Source organism: Dromaius novaehollandiae, chromosome 2 (assembly GCF_036370855.1).
Source record: "Dromaius novaehollandiae isolate bDroNov1 chromosome 2, bDroNov1.hap1, whole genome shotgun sequence".
NCBI lineage: Eukaryota > Metazoa > Chordata > Aves > Casuariiformes > Dromaiidae > Dromaius > Dromaius novaehollandiae.
The window spans coordinates 22,313,923-22,335,055 of record NC_088099.1 but is presented as its reverse complement, the minus strand read 5'-3'; the positions used below and the strand labels follow the sequence as shown (position 1 = coordinate 22,335,055).

Genomic DNA, 21,133 nt, shown 5'->3' with positions numbered 1-21,133 from the left:
AGATTGTAACAACTTATTTTTAATACTCCAGTCATGTGACTTTTCCCTCCAGTTTTTGGTAATATCAGCTGGATCAGACGTATACTTATGAAGGAACAATTGTAGTTATTCATTTTCCTGACTCAAAGTCTTTAGCGTCTTGCATAATTCTCCTGTCATTGAAGGCCAGTATTATTTTTATATTGAGACTAGTTTTGTTAATTTTTTTTTTCTGTGAAGTCCTAGGCATGTTCTGAGCCCTGAGAGGAACTTCTTGTTGGTGCTTATCAAACACTTTCGGTTAGTGCTGGATTTGCTTAGCGTATTCTGGTGGATTAGGCTGGATCAGCAAGGACAACATTTTCTCATTGTTTGTACATTTGCCTGAATAGTCTGTGAGGTTTGAGGTGACTTATCTTCAACCCTCTAGGGACAGGCACCAGTCTTTCCCAGTCACTCTTTCCTTTGTCTGTCTGCCTCTTTCTATGTTGTATTTATCGCTGAGTTTATGAGATTGAGGCCTTTTCAGAGTCTAGTAAAGGCTTTTCTTACATCCGTAAGTGAAAACCAGAAAGCTTTATTTCCATTAGAGGCCGCAAGGGATGGTATATAATTATGAAATTATTTCATGTAGGTATGTAGGCAATATCCATTGCAAATTACTGAAGGTAATGGGTGGAGAAGAATGAAAGAGAATGGAAGGAAGCAGCAGCTATTACAACATTTAGCTGGATATCTAGTTCTACCCACACTGCTCTTTCTGTTGCAATGGAAAAGGTTTATTGTCCAAGGTTAACTAAGACATCTCTCATTTCACTGCTTATAAGGAAATGGAAAATGTAGAAGTAGTCTGGACAGACGAAGATTTTTATAGACTTATGTGTATGGGGGTCTTTGTGATTTCTTAGACTAAGTAAAAGCTGTCCTTAATTTATCTAAAAATAAAAGCATATTTCAATTATTTTATTTTGATACCAATAGCTGTAGTGAATGATTGTGAATGATTATTTGCGTGTCATCAAATAAAATATTTCATTTTTCATGTATATAGTTTCATTTACATATTTTAACCTGATGAGTGACATCTTAGTCTGATGACAACATTTTAAGGAGTGCATTTCATGGGGAGCTCTAGAAAGCTTTACTTTTGTTCAGCTTTAGAAGAAACACGTTTCAAAATCTCAAAATTTCTTCAAAACTGAATTGCATTCAACTATTTCTAGCAATAACTTCCTTTGTCTTTATGGATGCTTGTTTGCAAACATTAGTGAGCTTTTCTGACAGACGGGATCATCTAAACGATGTGTTCATCTAAAATTTCTCCTGGTTGCTACATACGTCCTCTTCCTTCTTGCATCTTGGCCAAACAAGGTCTGATAGGTGTACATTGTATTTACAAAATTCTTTTAATTTAACCCAGTTAATGCATTCTTTCAGGTAGTTGTCATAAATAACACCATTGCACTGAACAATTCAGTTTTTGTTATGAATGACGGCGTCAACTTTAGTAAGTATTGAAATATAGTACTATTAATGTGCTGAGTCAGGGATCTTGAGGAAGTACAGGAGGGAAACTAGCCTGAACTTGGGTTAGGAACTTTTCTGTGTACCAGGGAGCTGAAATTCAGTACTCTGATCTCTTACCATCTTCTCCTTTCCCCCACCCCTTATCAAAAATTTTGTTTGAGCTTGAAACACTACATTTGAAAGAAAATACCAGATCTTGGTCATATGCCTTGGTTCTGGTCCAAAGCCACTCCTGCTAAAATGAAATACTAAATTTTTGATGCTGCTTACCATTGTTCCCAGGTTATTCAATCAGAATCTTGATAAGAGTGTTATAAGACCAGTTGCTTTTTAAAAATACATATTAAAGAAAAAGGTAAACCTTTGACCTTCATATGAAAGTTATGCAATTACAAGCAAAATGATACAGTGCTTCTGTGGTTCCACAGTCACCAAATATGCCATGACATAGAACTATGCTACTTAGTACAGAGAGCAGCATTACCCAAGAGAGGAGAATTTCCCAGTATTTTCCATGATATATTATTAGAAGACAGTCAAAGCACTGACAATCCCAAAACACTTAGTGCTGAATAGGGTTGAAGTACCGCCAAGCATGAAAACAGAGTATAGTTTTTCCATATGGTTGTCTCAAAATCATTTTGCTCATATCCTTCATCTTTCAAGGGCCTTGGATTAAAAGTCTAATGATTTTAAAGTACCTAGTCATTATGTTTAATCCTGCTGTGATAGGAGGCTAGTTATAGATTTGTCATTAGATATTGATGAATAATGGCAGATTTACAGATCTACATGTATTTAATCCCCCACACCCTCATACTTAGGCTTTTAGTGTCATAAGTGCAATGTTTAGGTTGGCCAGGACAATATGTTCAGGTGGGCTAATCCAGGTGAGTGACCTGCCATTGCCCTCAACGGAGTGAATCAGTTGTGGATATAGCTGGCCCACCTGAGATAACAGATGTCCTTGGTTGTCATCTTCTACACTGGGAAAAAGGCTGATGGTTTTCCAACCCACCCAAGTTCCATTTAATTACGTAAAGTTGTCTGCCATTGGGCAGCTACCTGTTCCAGAGCTTAATTTCTCTTTGTGAAAAGAAATGTTTCCTAGAACGTTTCAGGCTTCTATTTTACAACATTGGTATTCTTTGGTTATTTGGCTTCGTATTCTGTGATACAGTGTTTGCATGTACTTCCGCTATATATTTTGATTTATAAATTTTTTCTTAGTTGTGCTTCATAAAAATCTCAGCCATATGTTCAGAATCTATTTTTCTTTTAATCAGCATGAGAATAACATTCTGATAATTAACATAAGGTAATCTCTTTATCATATAGTCTATTTTAACTTTAATTAATGCCAGATATTTTTTTATAGCCTCCCACTTTGATCTAATCCCTGGGAATCTTTCAGCTTTGCTGCATTCTGTCTTTCCCACCAAATTTTGGGGAGAATAATTTTATGCCACATTTATGTAAAGTACCATCAGTCAAAACTTGATGGTATATTGAAAGTATTCTGGTACTATATGGCTTGTGTGTTCATTAAACTGTTCATGAAGCTATGCTTAAATGATTGAGTTCTGTTGCAATGATGTGATTCTGAAAATAATTATCTTTATTATCTTAGACATTATCTATACATCTAAACATTGTTTCCTGGATCCTAGCTTCATTGTAGAAAAGTATACATCCCAAACTAAAAAATCATTAGGATTTTTCTGACTGGTTGAGAAAAGTGAAAACGATATAAAATATAAGCTAATAAATGTTCTCTTTCTTGAGTACCACTACTCCTGGCTATTAGTTTACAGCTTTCCTTCTACAGCTGAAGAATTTACAATGGCTATAAAACTATTATACATGACTTCCATGCATTAAGGCAGAAGAGAGAAGTGACTGCCTCTTTCAAGCTGCAGATTTACAAGCAGTGACCTAACATATCTATCACATTGTGTGTTCATGCTCTGGAATATGAATGTATAGTCTCGTCTCTAAAGTCTGCAGCCTATGCTTTTGGCGCAGTCTGAAAGCTCACTTTTCCAATCAGAGAAAGACAATGATGGTATGGTGAATAAGACACGACTGGAAGGAAATCTGGTATTCTAATTGTCTGACTCTTGGCAGTACTTTCCACTTCTCCATGCTCTGTCTTTTGTTTCTTTTCTATCTGCTTACAGTGTGGATTATCAGGTTCAGTACTGTCTCTGAACATCAAAATATTGTAGATACATATATACACACAAGTGTATGTATGAAGTTATATATTAATATGTCTAGCAATAATTATGGCAGTAGATACATATGTCAAGTAATATACATTAGGAGATAAATAGAATATATACATATAGTATACAATTATAAAAGAAACATACATTTCATAGTTATTTTCTCTACTTTGTACAGTCTAGTGCACTGTACACAAGCAAGCCTTAAATGAAGTAATTCATACCCCGGAAGTAATCTGTATATTAACACAGAGTTTTATGTAGGCTAATATCACTTAGAAGGCAAATAAAGAGAATGGTGCATGTATTGTTTTTTTTTAAAAATTGTTGTTTTGAGGCCTAATGATTTATCTGTCAGCACTATTGGGCTTTTAATGGCTACCTTTATAAAAGTATAATAATTTCCTTAGTATTATAAGAGATGTTCACAGTATCGTCCATTACTAATCTTGCTGAAGTATACAATTTCTTATATAATGGTATTTTTGGTTATAAAGTAACTCTTCCAAAATTTGATCTTAGGAGTCAAAATGGCTGACTCAGATGCTTACTAGTCCTTCATATCAGCCAAAGCAGGTCAGCTTTTTTAAAAGATGAGGCCAGGAATAGCAGCCAGTGCTGAGAGATGGGTTTAGTTAGGTTCAAAGAGGGAAATTAAGACTGTCAGCCTGTGAGTTGGAGAAAGGACCAAGAGTGGAACTGTATAGGCAGGATACATGAAGATTAGGATCTGGGGAAGAGATGGCAGTAAAATGCAGTCTATAGTGACTGGAAGCTACCTTTGGCTATGGAGAAGGAGGAATGGCAGCAGAAGCTGCAGTGCTGGAGCTTACGGGTGTGGGAGAGAAGGAACCAGGGGGCTGGAGGAAACTGGGGGGTGGTGGGGGAAGGAGCCAGGCTGCCTGTGGGAAAAGATAAGACCAATTGGTCAAAGAGCCAGTGATACAGCAGGAGGATATGAAGGATAAAAATGCTAGAGAAGAGAGAATAAAAGAAGGAAATGAAAAGAAGGAATATGAATGTGGTGCAATGGTCAGTGGATGCTTTGAGAGGGAATAGGATAAAACGTGGCAGCATGAGGCAGAGAACTGAAACCACACGGAAGAAACAGGAGCAAGGAGCTCTCTGGGGAAACAGTCATGTTAAGAGATGAGAACTGGAGGAGGAAAGACTAGGTTAGCTTTCCAGTGAGGCTAGGACCGAGATAAGAGGTCAGAGAAAACGAGTTGTGAGACAGGTAAAAAGGGGAAATAGGCCATGGAAAGGAAGGGCATGGCAGAATGGGCAAGAGTGTTCTGCCTGGGATGACATACACTTTCAGAAATGCTGTAGAACCCAGCTGTTGTGAATGTAACTTTTCTAATTCTTTCAGCAAATTTTTAATGTAAAATTTGGCCAAAAAAAGTATATCTCAATGTTTTCTAGTTATTCCTGTCTAGTTCTTTGGTAATTATGGACTATGACAACAAATACTGCAGGAGCTCCAGTGGCAGAGACATATGGGGTAAATATCAAGATGGCCTGTATAACAGTCATGAGATCTTATTTTTCTGTTTGCTTTATTAAAACCAGGAACTTTCCCCTTTAGTTATACAATGGAGACAGAAAGCCAAGCACGTGACTGTTAGAGAATAGCTAAGTCTCACTTGTTTTATTTGACTTGGACCTACATCCCAAATCATCAGGTTATTGGCTGCTCTAGGGCAGAACTTTCTCAATTTCTCTTGTTGAAATTGTTCAGCATTGTTTAAGAAACAGAATTTTCTTTGGACTAGCTGACTAACACTATAGAATGGAAGAGAGATTTGGACCAACTTTGCTAAATTTCAAGAGAAAACATCAGCTGATTATTTTGGGGGCTTTTATTATTTTGGGATTATTCCCCATACTGTAATCAGTCATTCCAGAACCTGAGAAGCGTTCACTAATGACAGCATCATATGAACCAATGGATTTCCAGAAAATGTCGGAATTAATAAACTAGTATTTTTGGACATTGTTTCATTTTAAAAAGTTCTTATTATGAAACGGCCTTTAGATTGCATATCTGTCTCTCTGTACAGGATGCACCTGCCCTCAAAATGAGTTGCATAGTTATTTTCATACAATTAATTAGAAAATGAAATTGTAGCAAATGCATGTGACAGTTCTTTTTTTTGGAGCGGGGGGAAAATTTAGCTTAGATTTAGAGTAAATTAGTATTATGTGTTTTGTTTTCCCCTTGTAAAAATCTGAATCTTTGTAAATAATCCAGCTAAGTTACATAGTGTTTGGAGTTATACAATGCAGTTAGCTTGTTAAAAATCTAAGCAAACAGTGACATCACTAGTGTTTATTACAAAATCTTTTCCCTGTGTATATTTTGTCTGTCTTATCTGTGAAACTCATTACACAAGAGGAAGGCATCTCCATGTCATCTACAAATAATGTTTATTACTTTAAAAGCCTACATGGCTGAAATTGCAAATAGGTCTGTTGTAGTTTCACAGCTATTGAAATGGATTTTCCCATAGAAATTAGCAGTGCAAAAAATATTCTGGAGCGTTTTGTTTCCTGTAGCCATGTTTTGAGGAGACTGGTATATCTGTCTTCTCTACAGGACTGTTAGATTTAAACTGATTTTATAAATAAATATATATATATATGAGAATATTGTGAGGCAAGTCAGGATAGCATTCAATTTTTGAATTTTGAACATTTATGTAGAAGTTTTTTTTTTCTTTTCAAAACTAGGTGTAGGATGAGCTATTTTTTGCTTTACGCTAATTTTTTGTTAATGACTAGAACATCTTCTAATTTTTTGACCAAACCTGGTTCAAGAAAGCATTTGAAGTATCACTTTAGACCCTTTTGGGGTGACACCGATCTTTAAATTAGTATTTGGGGATGGAAAGTTGGAACTAAGGGGACTCTCCCTAGGATCTTGTATAAATCAGATTTGTCTGACCTTCAAACAGGGACATGTTTTTTTGTCTTTTTTTCCTTTTAGCATTGTTTATTACTGAAAAAGTTTCTCAGTTTTTTTTATAGAGCACTATTCTGGTTTTTATTGTAGAAATTAGACTGGTACTCCTACAAAGTATGTATTGTAAAGGGCTTTAAAATAACTTTTCTCTGTTAAATGCATATGTCAAAAGATAATGTCTTTGGTTCCTAAATATGAAGACATCAATAAATTGTCTTCTTTACGGCATCTCATTATAAGTCTTTACATTTATTTTAATATTGCGGATTAAGAAAAGTTGAATGTCTAGTAGCATATTGGGGTCTTTTTAAACAATGAAAGAAAAAAGTCGTAAGTCAGTGATGATGGTATTTCCTCACCTGGATTAGTTCATGTGAAGCTTTCCTCAACATGGTGCTTTCTGCATAAATACACACATGCTGAGAGAGAAGGAGAGGCTTTTTGACATGTAGAGATTTATGAACTTGCAGTCTTTGAGAAAAGCCAACATCTTAAACATTTGTTTTAAAATACAGTTTTCAGCAGACTCTTTCTTAAATTTTTGTTAGACATTCGCTCAGGTTAGAGAGAGGCTGCACATCTGATCTGTGAAGGCCTTTGAGTGAAGTTCCTCAAAACAGAATATGGGAAGATCACTTTGCGTAAGAATCCAGAGTCAGCAGGAAATCTAGACTTTTGTGATAAGAACTGTTTAGAGAAGACTAAATCTGCTGACACTGCAAAGGCCGCTTCCTCAAAACATCAACAAAGCCCACTGTTGTGAAATGCTACACTCATTGTGTCACTCTGGTTCCTTTGTGGTTATTGAGGGAGCTTGTTTAAAAAAAAGAAGGTAGAATGGGCAGCAGAGAGAAATACAACCTTACAAGTGGCATGGAGACTGTTAGAAGCAAAAAGGCATCTATCAAAGACCTGAAACAATGTCCAAATGAAAAAAAGTAGAAAGAATCATAAACTTTAGTGGTTTGAATGTCAAAACACAGTAAGGATGACCAGAAAAAGTTTTAAGAAAAACTAGCAGTAAACTGTTCAAATACATGAGGAGCAGAAAGCCTGACAGAGTCTGTAGGGCCAGTTGATGGTCACAGTATAAGAGAGAGTAAGAAAATAAGAAATAGGAGAAAGACAGAGAATAAAGTGCTAGGAGAGAAAGTAAATTAATTCCTTGTGTGTGTTCACTGTGTAAGAAACTGCTACATCCCTTCTCTCTGGCTAATCTGCCTAAAACAGAAGCGCCAGTGAAAGAGGTTATCGGACAGCTAGATAATTGAAGTGTTAGCCAGCATCCACAACTGCATGCATTTTGCCCAGGCTCTACCAGCTTGCTGTATTCTTATATCTTCCCTGGGTGTTAAACCGTTGCTTGGAGATTTTGTTGAAGGTTTGAGGCTTATTTTATCTCAGTGTATTCATCCATGCTTAAATTAAATGAATGGTCTGCTGCTTCCTTTCTTTTATGTTTGGTCTCTGTTACAAAGTTACAAATGCAAGAAGTCTGGGCCCAGGTGACTGTTCTATCTTGTTTATTTGCCTCTCTTGGTGTATCCATCTGTGTCCAAAGTTTGTCATTTTACTTGCTTCTGCTCCCCTAGGAATGTGGAACAGTTTCTTGTGTTTCTTGAAGTCTTTGATGAGCAAAAAGGTAGCCATAAATAGCTCTGCATGTCTCGTCATCATTACATTCTGTCAGTGAATTCTCAGTCCTTTCCATCATAGCTAGGTCCTTGCATGTTTGCAAATAATTTTTTCTCTTCATTTTCTTCTATCAAAACATTCCATCAAAAATTTTATTCCTTCTCTTCTTTGTCACACTTGCTCTATGTCATTTTATCATCAGAAATACTGGGCCACATCCACCATACACACCGACATGTTATATTTTCTTTGATCCACTAAACATTATTTGGCTTTCTGTATTTGTGGAGTGTTTTTTTTTGTTTTGTTTTTTGTTTTTTTTTTTTGAATCAGCATTAGTAGCTGTGTATTTTTATATGCTTTGGTTAATAATCCATAAAATAGCCCTTGTCTTTTTAGCAGCTCTAATTAAAAATAATAATAATTTGTATGGTCAGTAACTTTTCATTCCTTCTAACAAATGATGTATAATTGTAAAATATAGAACAGTTCTTAAAAAAAGAAAGAAAAAACAAGAAAACCTCCCATATCTTCCAGCAATAAACATTTATCTAATATTCTGTTTTCCAAGGGACTACATTTAATTCTGAAATGTGTATCTTCTATATCATAATCATACGGCCACTACAAGTTGTGATCTGAAACATTATGGAATATTGAGGATTGTGTTCTAATGTTTTTGGATTTATTCTATGTATGTAAATAATAAATTATTATTTTAAAATTACTGATTTTTAAAAATCTTTCATTAAAAGGATGTTCTAATTACAGGAATCAAAAATATCATGTTGTGATTTAATAAGGATCTTCTTAAATGCAGAAGAGCAGAATCTGAGGTTTCTTCATTTTAGTGTCATAAATATTTCTCAATTTACATTCATACCTTACATCCTTCCACTCCTTTCTTTCCAGATGCATTTATTTTGCATTATACACATCTTCTAAATTATTACTGCTCTTTTGGATGAAGGCTTTGGTCGTGGGAATACAGCTAAATATATTTTTTAACCTTAGTCACTGCAGTACCTTGTTTCAGATATGTCCTGCTTTTACCAATATGATAATGTCTCAATAATGTTTAATATTTAGTTTGAGTTGTATTATAACTAGAGGAAGAGTTTTATTATCATTAACATATTTGCAAGATTCAGGAAATAAGGGATTTGATTCCTGGCTCCCATATAGATTCCTTAAAAGATTGTGTACAAGTCTTGTTCTTGCTTTGAGCGCACTGTGTTCCTGTTCTGCAGCATGAGGTTTGTGAAGTACCTTTTGAGCTCCTCTCTGCCTGCCTTGTGTACTTTGGCTGCAGTGCCTTTGGAGCGGAGGCCTTATTTTACTGAATACATTGCATATAATGATGCCTTGGTTGTTCTTGTGGGACAGTTGTCTTAACTATTATAAAATAAATACCTCATCTTGTCCTCTGTCTCCCCATACCCCTTTCCTCGACTTCTGTCTAGGACACTGGTGACGTGTTAGAAATGTTTTATTTCTTTTTCATACTGTAAAGCTCACTCAGTACTGTTCTGTTCAGGGACAAAGCAAAATGTCTCTTTCCTCATTTCAGCTGCTGTGTGCGACTTTGAAACAGACAACTGTGGTTGGCTTGAAACTGTAAATGAAGATGAATTTGACTGGGTAAGAAGTTCCAGTAGTGCTCTTCCACCTGCTTTTCAGACACAAGCTCCTCTACAGGATCACACCTACAACAAGTCTGAAGGTAAGACAAATCAGGCCTAGAGACAAAGTGGCATAGATGTAGCTGCCCTACATGATTTAAGGTGGAGGCTGTGAACCCTTTTGAAACTTTTAGAAATGCTTTCTTTCTTCAGCCTGAAAGGTTGTTTTCTGTTTTATTTCAATAGGTCATTTTATGTTCATTATGAAAAACAGCAGCATCATTTCACAAGTTGCTCAGCTACGAAGCCCAAAGTTCAGCCAAACTGGATCAAGTTGCACAGTGTCTTTCTGGTATGAAAGAAGTTAGGTTTAAATTTATGGATCATCTCACATTGCTTCTCTTGGACTGAAACTGAGGTTATAGTTTGCAGCAGTATACACTATCCTCCTCAGTATTGCCGCTTTCTATTCTTTAATCATACAGTGTTCATTATGACCAACAAGCCAAAGCATTTGGAAAGCAGAACTGGAACATGGGACTGCTTTCTTGCCATGCTTTGGGCAAAAATATATTAAAGGATTGTGTCTACATTTACATAGAGAAATACCACAGTCATTTTGATAACAGGAGGTTTGTTCTAGAATAGAAAGCAATCTAAAAATCTAGTACTAGATTCATTGAGTCTTCTTTGGTATCCCAAAATTAGTTTGTACCTTCTTTAAGCGACAGCTCTATTGCAAGAATTGGAGCCTCACTTCCCATCCTTTCCTTAGGTACATAAAAAAAAGTCCTTTCAGTTACTGCCAGGACTGCACAGAGACTGTGAAGAGACAAAGAGAGACAGGAAAAATAAACCATAATTTTTGTACTGAGGTCAAAAGTGATACTACTGCTTAAATAAATCTGTTTGGACTGGCTTTAGTGCAGTGTTCAGTGTAGTGTTTCTGAGTAGTGCATTTGCCTTAGATAGAGGAAATGTCTTTTTGTCAAAGATTCATGACCTGAAACTGGAGGGAAGGTAATCTTTGCTATTTGGTGGAGTACATGTGCAGAAAATACAAATTGTTGGTTCTATTCCTGTTCTGTTCCCAGCTAAGTTATATGATTGCTGTTCAACCTTTTGACTCTCTACTTGTCTATTTCCAAAAAGTTAAATTAGATATGATATTATTTAACTCACTTATGTATTTACGATTTTAAAATGCTTTGAGATCCTCCAAAAAATGCTGCAAAAATGTGACGTTAACAATAACTACGACAGATTGAAGGTGTGCTTTTACATTCAATAAGTATTGTGTTTTTCTTTCTTGAAACTTCACAAATATGTATTTAATTAAATTTATAAAAGACATATTAAGCATCTGAGTGAGCAGTGAACTCACTTTGAGTAAGCTTAATATGAAGGCAAATGTCTCTCGCCAGTTATGGATTATAACTTAATAAAGTATGCGTCTTCTCTCATAATCTTAAATTCTTGAAATGAGCTTTAGATTCATACACTAGCCTGCCCTACTATTAGTATCAGTATACAGAATGTGGATAGGCAGTGTAGTCTTCCTATATTTCTCAGAGCTATACCGGAAAAGATATTGGTGCAGTATACTTGGTGTGGTCCATTCTCCTGATTTGCGCCCTTAACTTTGTTGCTGTCATTTTAGGTATTACAATTATGGACAATCAGTTGGAGCAGCAGAGATGCAATTGCTTGTGGATGGGCTGAAAGAGCCTACTGTCCTTTGGAGGATATATTACAACCAGGGAAATCGATGGTTGAAGGCATTCATTCAGCTTGGACGCCTTCCACATCCTTTCCAATTATCACTTGATAAAATCAGTTTGGGTTTTTATGATGGCGTCTCAGCAATTGATGATATTATGTTTGAAAATTGTGCTCTTCCACCTCTGGCAGTAAGCTGTGAGGGTCATGATCGTTTCTGGTGCAGAGTCACAAAAGCATGTATTGACAGTTTATTGGTGTGTGATCTTGTGGATAACTGCGGGGATGGATCAGATGAAGACAACTGTAGTGAGTACTTTGTTATTCCTTGCTTTATATCAAAACAAAAGTTACTTGCCAAGTTCATCCTTGGTGTAAACAAGCACAATACTGTTACAGTCTAGCAATGTGACAGCCACTGAGGACGCAACTGAATATGGTTACTGCTGAAACAGATTCTAAAAATTATTCTTAACCTAAATGAGTATGATGAGTTACAGATGAATTTGAGGGTGAACGTAATTCATTTCCTTTATTAAAACCCATCATATTTCTTTAACTTTTGTAAAATAAACCAATGCATGACAAGTTCATTCTCAAAGGGATAATTCATAGTCTGCCAATTGATTTTGGTTAAAGTGCTGACTTTTGTTCTACTTCCATCAGTGCAATCAAAGGTGTATATGAACTGAGAGGAGTGTGTGTCCTATCTATATATAATTCTCTGTCTACCTAGAAAATATTAAAATGCCTATATTACTAGAAGATACTAGTCATGCTGGACTTAATTGCACCTTTGCAAGACAGAACTCATAGGAATTGAACAAAGCTATGGGTCATTCACATTCTTGACATTTACCTTGCAGTGCTGAAGGGTGTTGTTGATGATTTTTTTCCCTCAAGCATTCATTCATCAATATTAAGAATTCAGGAACATTAATATAAAACAAAATTAATAGCTAGCACATGCTTTATCACATCCTGAGGTAACTAAATTATGCAGATCACAGTGAGTGTCTGAAACAGAGGACACCTTACATGCTTGAAGGGAATTGTACTACTATCTGCTAAATAACAACTTAAACCTAGTATGAATTAAAAGTAAAGCACAAACTTTCTAGCCTATCTCAATTTTCCCACTTGTAATAGGAAGTAATGCTTATCTTGTTTATAATCCATTTTGAGGTCTATAGTTAGAAAGTACTATATAGGACTTCCATGGTTTTGCAGTTCAGGACATCATAACAAATAACGATTTCATTAAGAAAAGAAGTAGAATTGGCCATTATGTCAGTTAGTCACTCTTTATGGAAGAGAGATTCAAAGGTGGAACCCAAGTTCTCCATCTCTGATACTCATTTTATTTTTTGCATTAGAAGTAATTAGTCTAATCAATATATTTTGGCTTGATATCAAGTAAAGTGAAATTTTATTATATAAACATCTCTCTTGAATTTAGCTCTGAGAAAGCTGTTACATTAGTATTACTAGGGACAATAAGGATGTAGAAATGGACTTAAAATTTGATTTTATTTATCATGCAAAACCATCTTAGGTCACTTACTGTATCTACCACAAGATTAATTCCTTTGGTTTATTTCATCCAGACTACTGCAGTTTTAACTCCTTCATTTATTTAAATTTCAGTTAAGGGACGCTGCATACTTTAATTATAAAAAATATACACATTTATTTAATAACATGATCAGTATAATGTTCTTCACAGTTCTGTTTATTCAATAAGTTAATTATGTGAAGTTTGCCAGATGTATATTAGAAGAGGTACTACTTAACTAAAGATTTTTTTTTGTCCAGGCAGTGTAAATCTATTCTTCAAAGGGAAATTTTTGCAAGGGGAAAAAGAATATTTTTTTCTCTATATTAGAAAGAAGGTGAATGAAAAATACATTATAGTAGTATCAATGTTTGATACTGCTTTCATTTGACAGTCTGTTCTGTTTACATGTTTCAGACCCTGACCTACAGTGTAACTTTGAAAATGGGCTGTGCAATTGGGAGCAGGACATAGAGGATGACTTTGACTGGATCAGAAAACAGGGTCCAACCCCCACGCTTAATACAGGCCCGTTAAAGGATCACACAACAGGCACGGTCAAGGGATACTACCTCTACATGGAATCCTCAGAGCCTTATGTATTCCAAAATAAAGCAGTTTTGCTTAGTCCTGTCTTCAACCCCTATGGCAACGAAACCTGCATTTTCCGCTTCCATTATCATATGTTTGGAAAGCAAGTTTATAAGCTGTCAGTCTTCCAGAGGACTGTGAGTAATACCAAGGGACAGCTGCTGTGGTACAAGTTTGGAAATCAAGGCAACAGATGGATCAGAGAGACACTCCACATCAATAGCTCTAAGCCATTTCAGGTATGACCCTTCTAGCCTGTGATATACTCACTTGCTGCATCATCAAACACTGCATAATCTAAAAGCTATTAGCAACTGTCTGATTAGATTGACTTTGAAATACATGTGCAGTGTTTTGACTAAGTATTTTCCAAATATTTAGTTTTTGTGGCAGCTGCTTTTCCCTCTAAGAAAAGGTGATTATAACCTTTTGAATATGAACCTATGCTATATAAAGTAGGTGTTATTTTTGTTTTTCTAGCATTGAGCACAACAATTTTTTCTGTGAACCTGACACAGAACAGCTTGGCAAAAATTTTGGTTCATTCAAAAGAAAGAACTATTAAAAAGAGTATCATTTTCTATGCCTAGCTTTTCCAGATTTACTCATTAATCTTTAATTATAAAAAGCCAGAATAAATATCAATTCAAAATATTTGGTTCCAGTCTAGGGTCAACAATCAAATATCCTTTTTGGAAATAAATAATTATAAGTTACAGCTACAGATCTAGTCTTATCTTCTTGTCTTATAAAATTGTTTATGCTACTTACATTTTGCTAAGTGTGACCTGTTTATTGCTTTTGGGTTAATGTATCTGGAGGTTATTAGAGGAGACATTAATTCAATTGACTGATAAGTGGTCATAAAATCAACTTTAAAGAAATCCAGATTTTCAAAAATTCTGCCTTTTTTTATCTGATATAATGCAATATTTGATTTAGACTGTTCCACACTTATTTACCAAAGGGTTACTTTTAGGTGGAGAAAAGTTCTATTCTCTTCGTAGGAAAAGCCCTTAATATTGCTGTGATTGCACAGAGGGGACTGAAAGAGTGTTTGTTTTTCATCAAGACCCCTTGTAGAAATATAAAGGAGCCTTGCTATAATGCAAACAATGCCTTCCTTGTTACAGAATTTAAGAGCAGGTGTGACTGTTAGAAATTTATTTTTATAATTATTTTTGTATATGCATAAATAAAAGTATCACTCCTTTATCTCATTTTCAATATTAATTTGGCCTAGACCTCTACTATATTTCAGTAGCTGCATGTCGATGTCAGTGACGTTTACTGTGTTAAAAGTAGTGTGAAGTCCTGATTTCTTGTTCTTTTGACTAAGTGTGTAACATAGTTGAGAGGAATGTGACATTCATTGTCCTCTAACAAACTGATTCTTCTCTCATTTATGTCAGTCTTACAGTAACGTAGATCCATTGGTTTACGTAGGGTTGCTAATACTAGATATTTGCATGGAAGAAAAAAAAATCTTAAATATGGCAAGAGTTCAGCTGAATGAACAAAATTCTTTTAAGTTAAAGTTTTAACATTTATTTTAATGCTGTTTTAGTAAGGAAGTTTCCCAAACATATATATGTTTAAGATGAATTTATGCAGTAGGAGGTCAAGGGCATTTGGGCAAAAACCAGTTTCAACACTCTACTATGGTCTGTTCTGGCATAATACAAGCTTGGCACTTTATTATTATTTTTTTAACATTGCAAGGAAACATATCCTTTGGTAGTTTATCTAAAGAATTATAAAATCAGTTATGATATTTGGTGTGGTTAGGGTTAAGAAGGTTTGTTCAGTAACTCAAACTATTTATACTGCCTAAGTATTGTAGGGCTCTCTATTGTACTTGTCTAGTTCTGTTCAGGCAATGCAAAGATTTTATACTCTTCTGATGTGCTGTTGTTTTTCATAGTCATTTTTGAGTGGCATGAGGTGTGAAGTATCATTTGATAGTTTGTTTTGAAGAAAGTGATCAAGACCTGATGTTCAGTCTGGTGTGTTCCATTTTTCATGATGGAGTTTGCTTTGTGACCACCTGCTACCCTTCAAAACTAAGACATTTGGAAGAGAATGAGAGGATTTCTCTTGCTAATAAGTTGTCAAGTGCTAACATCTTCCTGATCCTCCTAAGTGCAGAGTGTTGGGGTCCTTCTGGAACTAGACATGGTGGGGAGGAGGGGGGAGCAAGGCCTTCGCACTTTGTGACCATGTTTTCTCTGGTGCCTTAGTTGTATGGTGAGATTTGTGCTAGAACAACCTCTCAGATAGTTTTGTGTTGTCTGTTGATTGGGTAACATAATAGTAACGGATCATCTATCTTTAAGCAGGGCAAGAAGGAGGATTTGGGGAACTGCACGTCAGTCAGCCTCACCTCAATCCCTGGAAAGGTGATGGAGCAGCTAATCCTGCATAATATTTCCAGAAACGTGAAAGACAGGAAGGTGATTTGGAGTAGTCAGCATGGATTTATAAAGGGGAAATTGTGCTTAATCAACCTGATAGCCTTCTGTGATGAGATGACTGGCTTGGTGGATGAGGAGAGAGCAGTGGATGTTGTTTACTTTGACTTTAGTAAGGCTTTTGATGCTGTGTCCCATAACATCCTCATAGACAAGCTAATAACATGCAGGCTAGATAAGTGGTCAGTGAAATGGATTGAAAATGGCTGAACTTCCAGGCTCAGAGGGTTGTGATCAGCAGCACGAGATCCAGCTGAAGGCAGATCACTAGTGGTGTCCCCCAGCGGTTGATGCTGGGGCAAATACTTTTTAAACTCCCTCATATATGACCTGGATTATGGGACAGAGTGCACCCTCAGCAAGTTCACAGATCATACAAAACTGGGATACTCCAGATGGTTGTGCTGCCATTCAGAGGCACCTCGACAGGTTGGAGAAGTGGGCTGATAGGAATATCATGAAATTCAAAACAAGGAAGGGTAAAGTCCTGCATCTGTGGAAGAATAACCTGTGCACCAGTATCGTCTGGGGGCTGATGTGCTGGAGAGCAACTCTGCAGAGAAAGATGTAGGGGTCTTGGTTGACAACAAGTTGACCATGAGCCAGCAATGTGCCCTTGGGGCAAAGAAGGTGAACACTATCTTGGGCTGCATTGAGAAGAGCATTGCCAGCAGGTTGAGGGAGGTATCCTTCAGTCAACCCTGGTGAGGCCACATCTGAAGTACTGTGTCCTGGGGTCCCCAGTGTGAAGGAGACATGGACATACTGAAGTTGGTCCAGTAAAGGGCCACTAAGATAATTAAGGGGCTAGAGCATCTCTCATATGAGGAGATGCTGAGAGAGCTGGGCCTGTTTATTCAGGAGAAGAGAAGACTGAGGGGGGATCAATGTGTTTAAATACACGATGTATGTGCATTTATACACAATGAAAAGATGGGAGGTGGGGAAGAAGACTGTAGAGAGGACGGGTCCAGACTCTTCTCAGTGGTGCCCAGTGATGGGATGAGAGGCAATAGGCAAATTCCACTTGAACATAAGGAAACACTTCTTTAGAAGTTGCCCAGAGAGGTCATGGAGTCTCCATTGTAAACCTGACTGGACAAGTTCCTGGGTATCCTGCTCTAGGTGACCCTGCATGACTGGGGGGTCGGACCAGATGGTCTCTGGAGGTCCCTTCCAATCCCAACTACTCTGTGATTCTGTGCAACAACATTGAAGCTGTGGCCTCTATGTTTACTATGTTGTGGTCTCTGCATACTCTAATGTCAATGTTTCATCATTTCCAAATGCTTAATGTTGTAGGTCAGCTTCATGTTTGAAAGGAAAGTTTAGATTTGCTTGAGAATATTATTTTTTTTTCTTGAAATTCTATAAATAAGATACAACTTTTTGATGATTTTGTGATCAAAAGACAGGTCTTGATGTCCTGAATTTCTTCTCTATCCCTGGCCAGAGTATCACTGTCAGCTGCTTTAGGATTTTCAGAGGTTCCTAGGCAATAGAAAACTTTAGGCTAGGGCCTGAAGATGGCCTAATTCTTTGTAACACAGACCTTCATTTCAGTTTTTCTCTTCTACATGTGAGAGTCAAACATACACCTGAAATAAAATAGATGTCACCACCTCTTCTACTTCCCTCCCAATATAATTCTGTCATTTATCATGTTGCAAGAAAGCATTATTATTTATGAATAGTAAACCCCCAAAACTCACATTTTTGCCTTACTTACAAGCATGGGAAGACAATTCTGTGAGCTTATAAACAATGTTACCTATATACTGACTGTTAGCAAAAGGAGGAGTTCTCGGCTAAAAATCTGAAGCTGCAAAGATCGTTGAGGCCATCTGGAAAGCCAGATCCCCTTTGGGATGATTTGAAGTCTATAGATATGAAACTGTAGGGCCTTGAAATGAATGCTCTGGCATAAACCAGAAGGAAACAGCACATGAAGACTTCCTTTGCTCACATCAGCTCCTTCTAAACCTTGTTCTCAGAATCTTATATTTCTCAGGAAATCTTTGTTCTAGTTGCCATCAAAATATGGCTGAAATTTAGTGCATCTCCATCAGATATTTTGCATAGAAGTATTAAATGTGATATCAGTGAGCAAAACAGGAGAGGTTGGATGAGTATAATAGGAACTTTAGAGATAACACATTTAAGTGGAAGGAATGCAGTTCTCTGAGCCAAAATTAACTGTATCTCTCAAATACTAATACTGACAAAGTGAGAAAACTGTTCAAAGATACACAAGCTTATAAAACTGTTCGGTAACTGTAGGACAGTGCGATCCAGAGTTTTCTTTTGAATTCAGAATTTGTATCACACAGAAGTCTGCAAAGGCTTTGCCTGTTTTAGGAAAATTACATAATCTAAATCTCTTTTAGTAATCTGGTCTTCTAATGTAAGCAATGACTGAGCAGTTGCATGTTCTGGACCTTTTAGGGAGTGTTTGAATTTGAGTGGAGAGCTACAATTCTCACTTCCTTGGCAGGGGTTTAGCGATGTTTGACTGTGCTATGAGAGCTTGTGATTCCCCCGGTATGTGTGGGTGGAAGGGAGGAGTGGAATATTTTTCTGTAATGTTTCAGCGGCTGTTATTTTCACAAACTACAGGCATCAGATAGATAATCAACCCATATAATTTTGAAAATAGAGCAAGAAGACATCCCAACATGTTTCTGTGAAAATGGCAAGTTAAAAATACGCTCCTTGTCAAAGATACTCTTTTAAATATACGGGACACTAGTTTCAATAAGAAAAAACAGGCTGTTGAGTGTACATATCTCTTTCCTTGATCTAAATTTATTTTAATCTTCCTAAGACTAGTTAAATGTTTTTTCCTTATAAATGCATTTGAAAAGGTAGTAAAATACCAATCTGTCCATGGTAACCTCCTTATGTTGATGAACAGTGTTTGCTTTTATCTTCCTTGAATAATCACAATACCTGACATAGTTTCATCTTGGAATAAAGTGTGAAGATTCTATTTTAACATCTTAGATAAATGTAGCTGTTTTGGTTTGCCCTCTTTATCCAAGTTTTTCTGGATACAGCAAAAGTAAATTATGAATTATGTGAACAACGGCAAAATATATCAATTCTTTTGGACAGTGCAGTCTCCTTCTTTTATTCATGATATAAATCAGATACCTACAGTATCCTTCATAGGATATCTAGGGCCACATTACTGTATTGCAAACCATATTATTAAAAAAAAATCAGAATTATCTTGCACAGATGTAATTCAGTTTTGCTCTTATGTAATATATATGTGCCTCTCTGTAAACAAAGATGATTACAAACCTTTGATACTTCAAAGCATAAGTAATATGTAAAGGAGTCTAATAGTCTATGTTTATTTTTATAATCATAGAATATTAGGATTTAATAATACATAATAATAAAGATTTTCTCAATTGGCTATTATGAAACTTAAAAAAATTCAAATATACTATTCAAATACACCATTAATGTTATACTGAAAATAATTTAAAAACAATATTTTGAATATCACATATAAAATCTTTATTTTCTTTCAAATACAAAATTCTCTTCCTGTAAGTGTGAAAAACAAAGACCAAAATCAGGAGGAAATAGATAATGAAAATTCAGTGAAAAGTAGTAGCTTATGGAAGCCTACATGTAAAATAAAATTTCAATTAAATAGGTTCAAGATGCATTTGATATTTTCCTATTTTATTAGTGGTTAATAAAGGTATGCAATCAAAATCTCTGTAATAATTTTACTTATTATCAAATAGGTATTAATTCAGGAAGTAATGGAATAGTGATTGAAAATTATAGCGATACATTTGCTCTGAATGTACAATAGTAATATGTTCTACAAACAGAAATAGAAGCCAAGTTTCTTTCACCAACTGGTTTTTTTTAGTACTTGTTGTGCTATTTTTATATTCTTCTCAGTGTAAAATTGAAGCTGTTTGAATTTTAAGGGCATGATTCTGAAACATTTATGCCTTAGTATACTGTTAATCGCATAAAATAGATTTCTTAAGCTCCTGAGCAGCATGCTGGTGATTCTAAACCAGACGTAAGGTTTGGAACATGACCAGGCGTGGGAAGGCAGACTGCTGAAGCACAGCGTATCCCCTTCCCCTCAGTTTATCACGCAGCTGTTTGCATTTTTGATATTCTAAGATGCTGTTTACAGGTGGATGCGCCTGTCAGAGTCCAGCACTCTCTGACCAGCTTCTTTTAGATATTCCACATGCACGGAAAGTGGAATGTTTAATATAAAAGTTTTCTTTGAAGATATTTGATGTTATACAGGATTTTTGATTTAGTAGAGTGATCCAGCAATGTACTGAAATGACAACACAAGTGTGCACTTACACATTTCAATCACAATGCCAAAGTGATTGCCATTACTGGTCTCTATATGATCACCATCCTGACGGGGAGGAATATGTGGGTTGAAGCCAGCTTAAGCCCCTTGCTCTCTTTGAAGTTCCTGTGTTAGTTGTTGAGGTTTTATACTCTTTTGTTGGGCTGAGCCATGTATACACTTCCCCCATGCTGGTCTGGCTATCTCAGGGAGACCTTCAACTCAGGAAGAAACATTTACGTCTGGTCTGTGGCGACCTATCTAAAACAAAGGTCACACTCTGGCCCCCTTTGTGTTGAGATAAAGTCAGTTCTCTGTGCAATAGCAAGGATTAACAAGTCACATCCTACACCATTCCTGAGCTTCATGGGCACATTCCCCTTGCCCATCTCCTCTGAGCCTTTTTCCATTGTAGGAGTTATCGGTCAGTCACAGTGCCATGTCTTACTCATTATTTAAAATGACAATTTTGTACTTTTGAAATTTTTGCTGG

At 36.2% G+C, this 21,133-nt stretch overlaps 1 protein-coding gene across 3 annotated transcripts in view; it reads left to right on the top strand.

Moving 5' to 3' along the window:
* The window catches only part of MALRD1 (MAM and LDL receptor class A domain containing 1), a 286,556-nt gene that overhangs the window by 59,933 nt on the left and 205,490 nt on the right, over positions 1-21,133 (top strand). For all 3 annotated transcript variants that reach the window (XR_010387580.1, XM_064505959.1, XM_064505958.1), the window contains exons 15-18: positions 9,905-10,057; positions 10,203-10,308; positions 11,617-11,984; positions 13,648-14,060. Coding sequence is in view for 2 of the 3 variants with exons in the window: in XM_064505959.1 (XP_064362029.1) it covers positions 9,905-10,057; positions 10,203-10,308; positions 11,617-11,984; positions 13,648-14,060 (1,040 nt within the window). In the remaining variant the exon portion in view is untranslated. The remainder of the gene's footprint in view (positions 1-9,904; positions 10,058-10,202; positions 10,309-11,616; positions 11,985-13,647; positions 14,061-21,133) is intronic.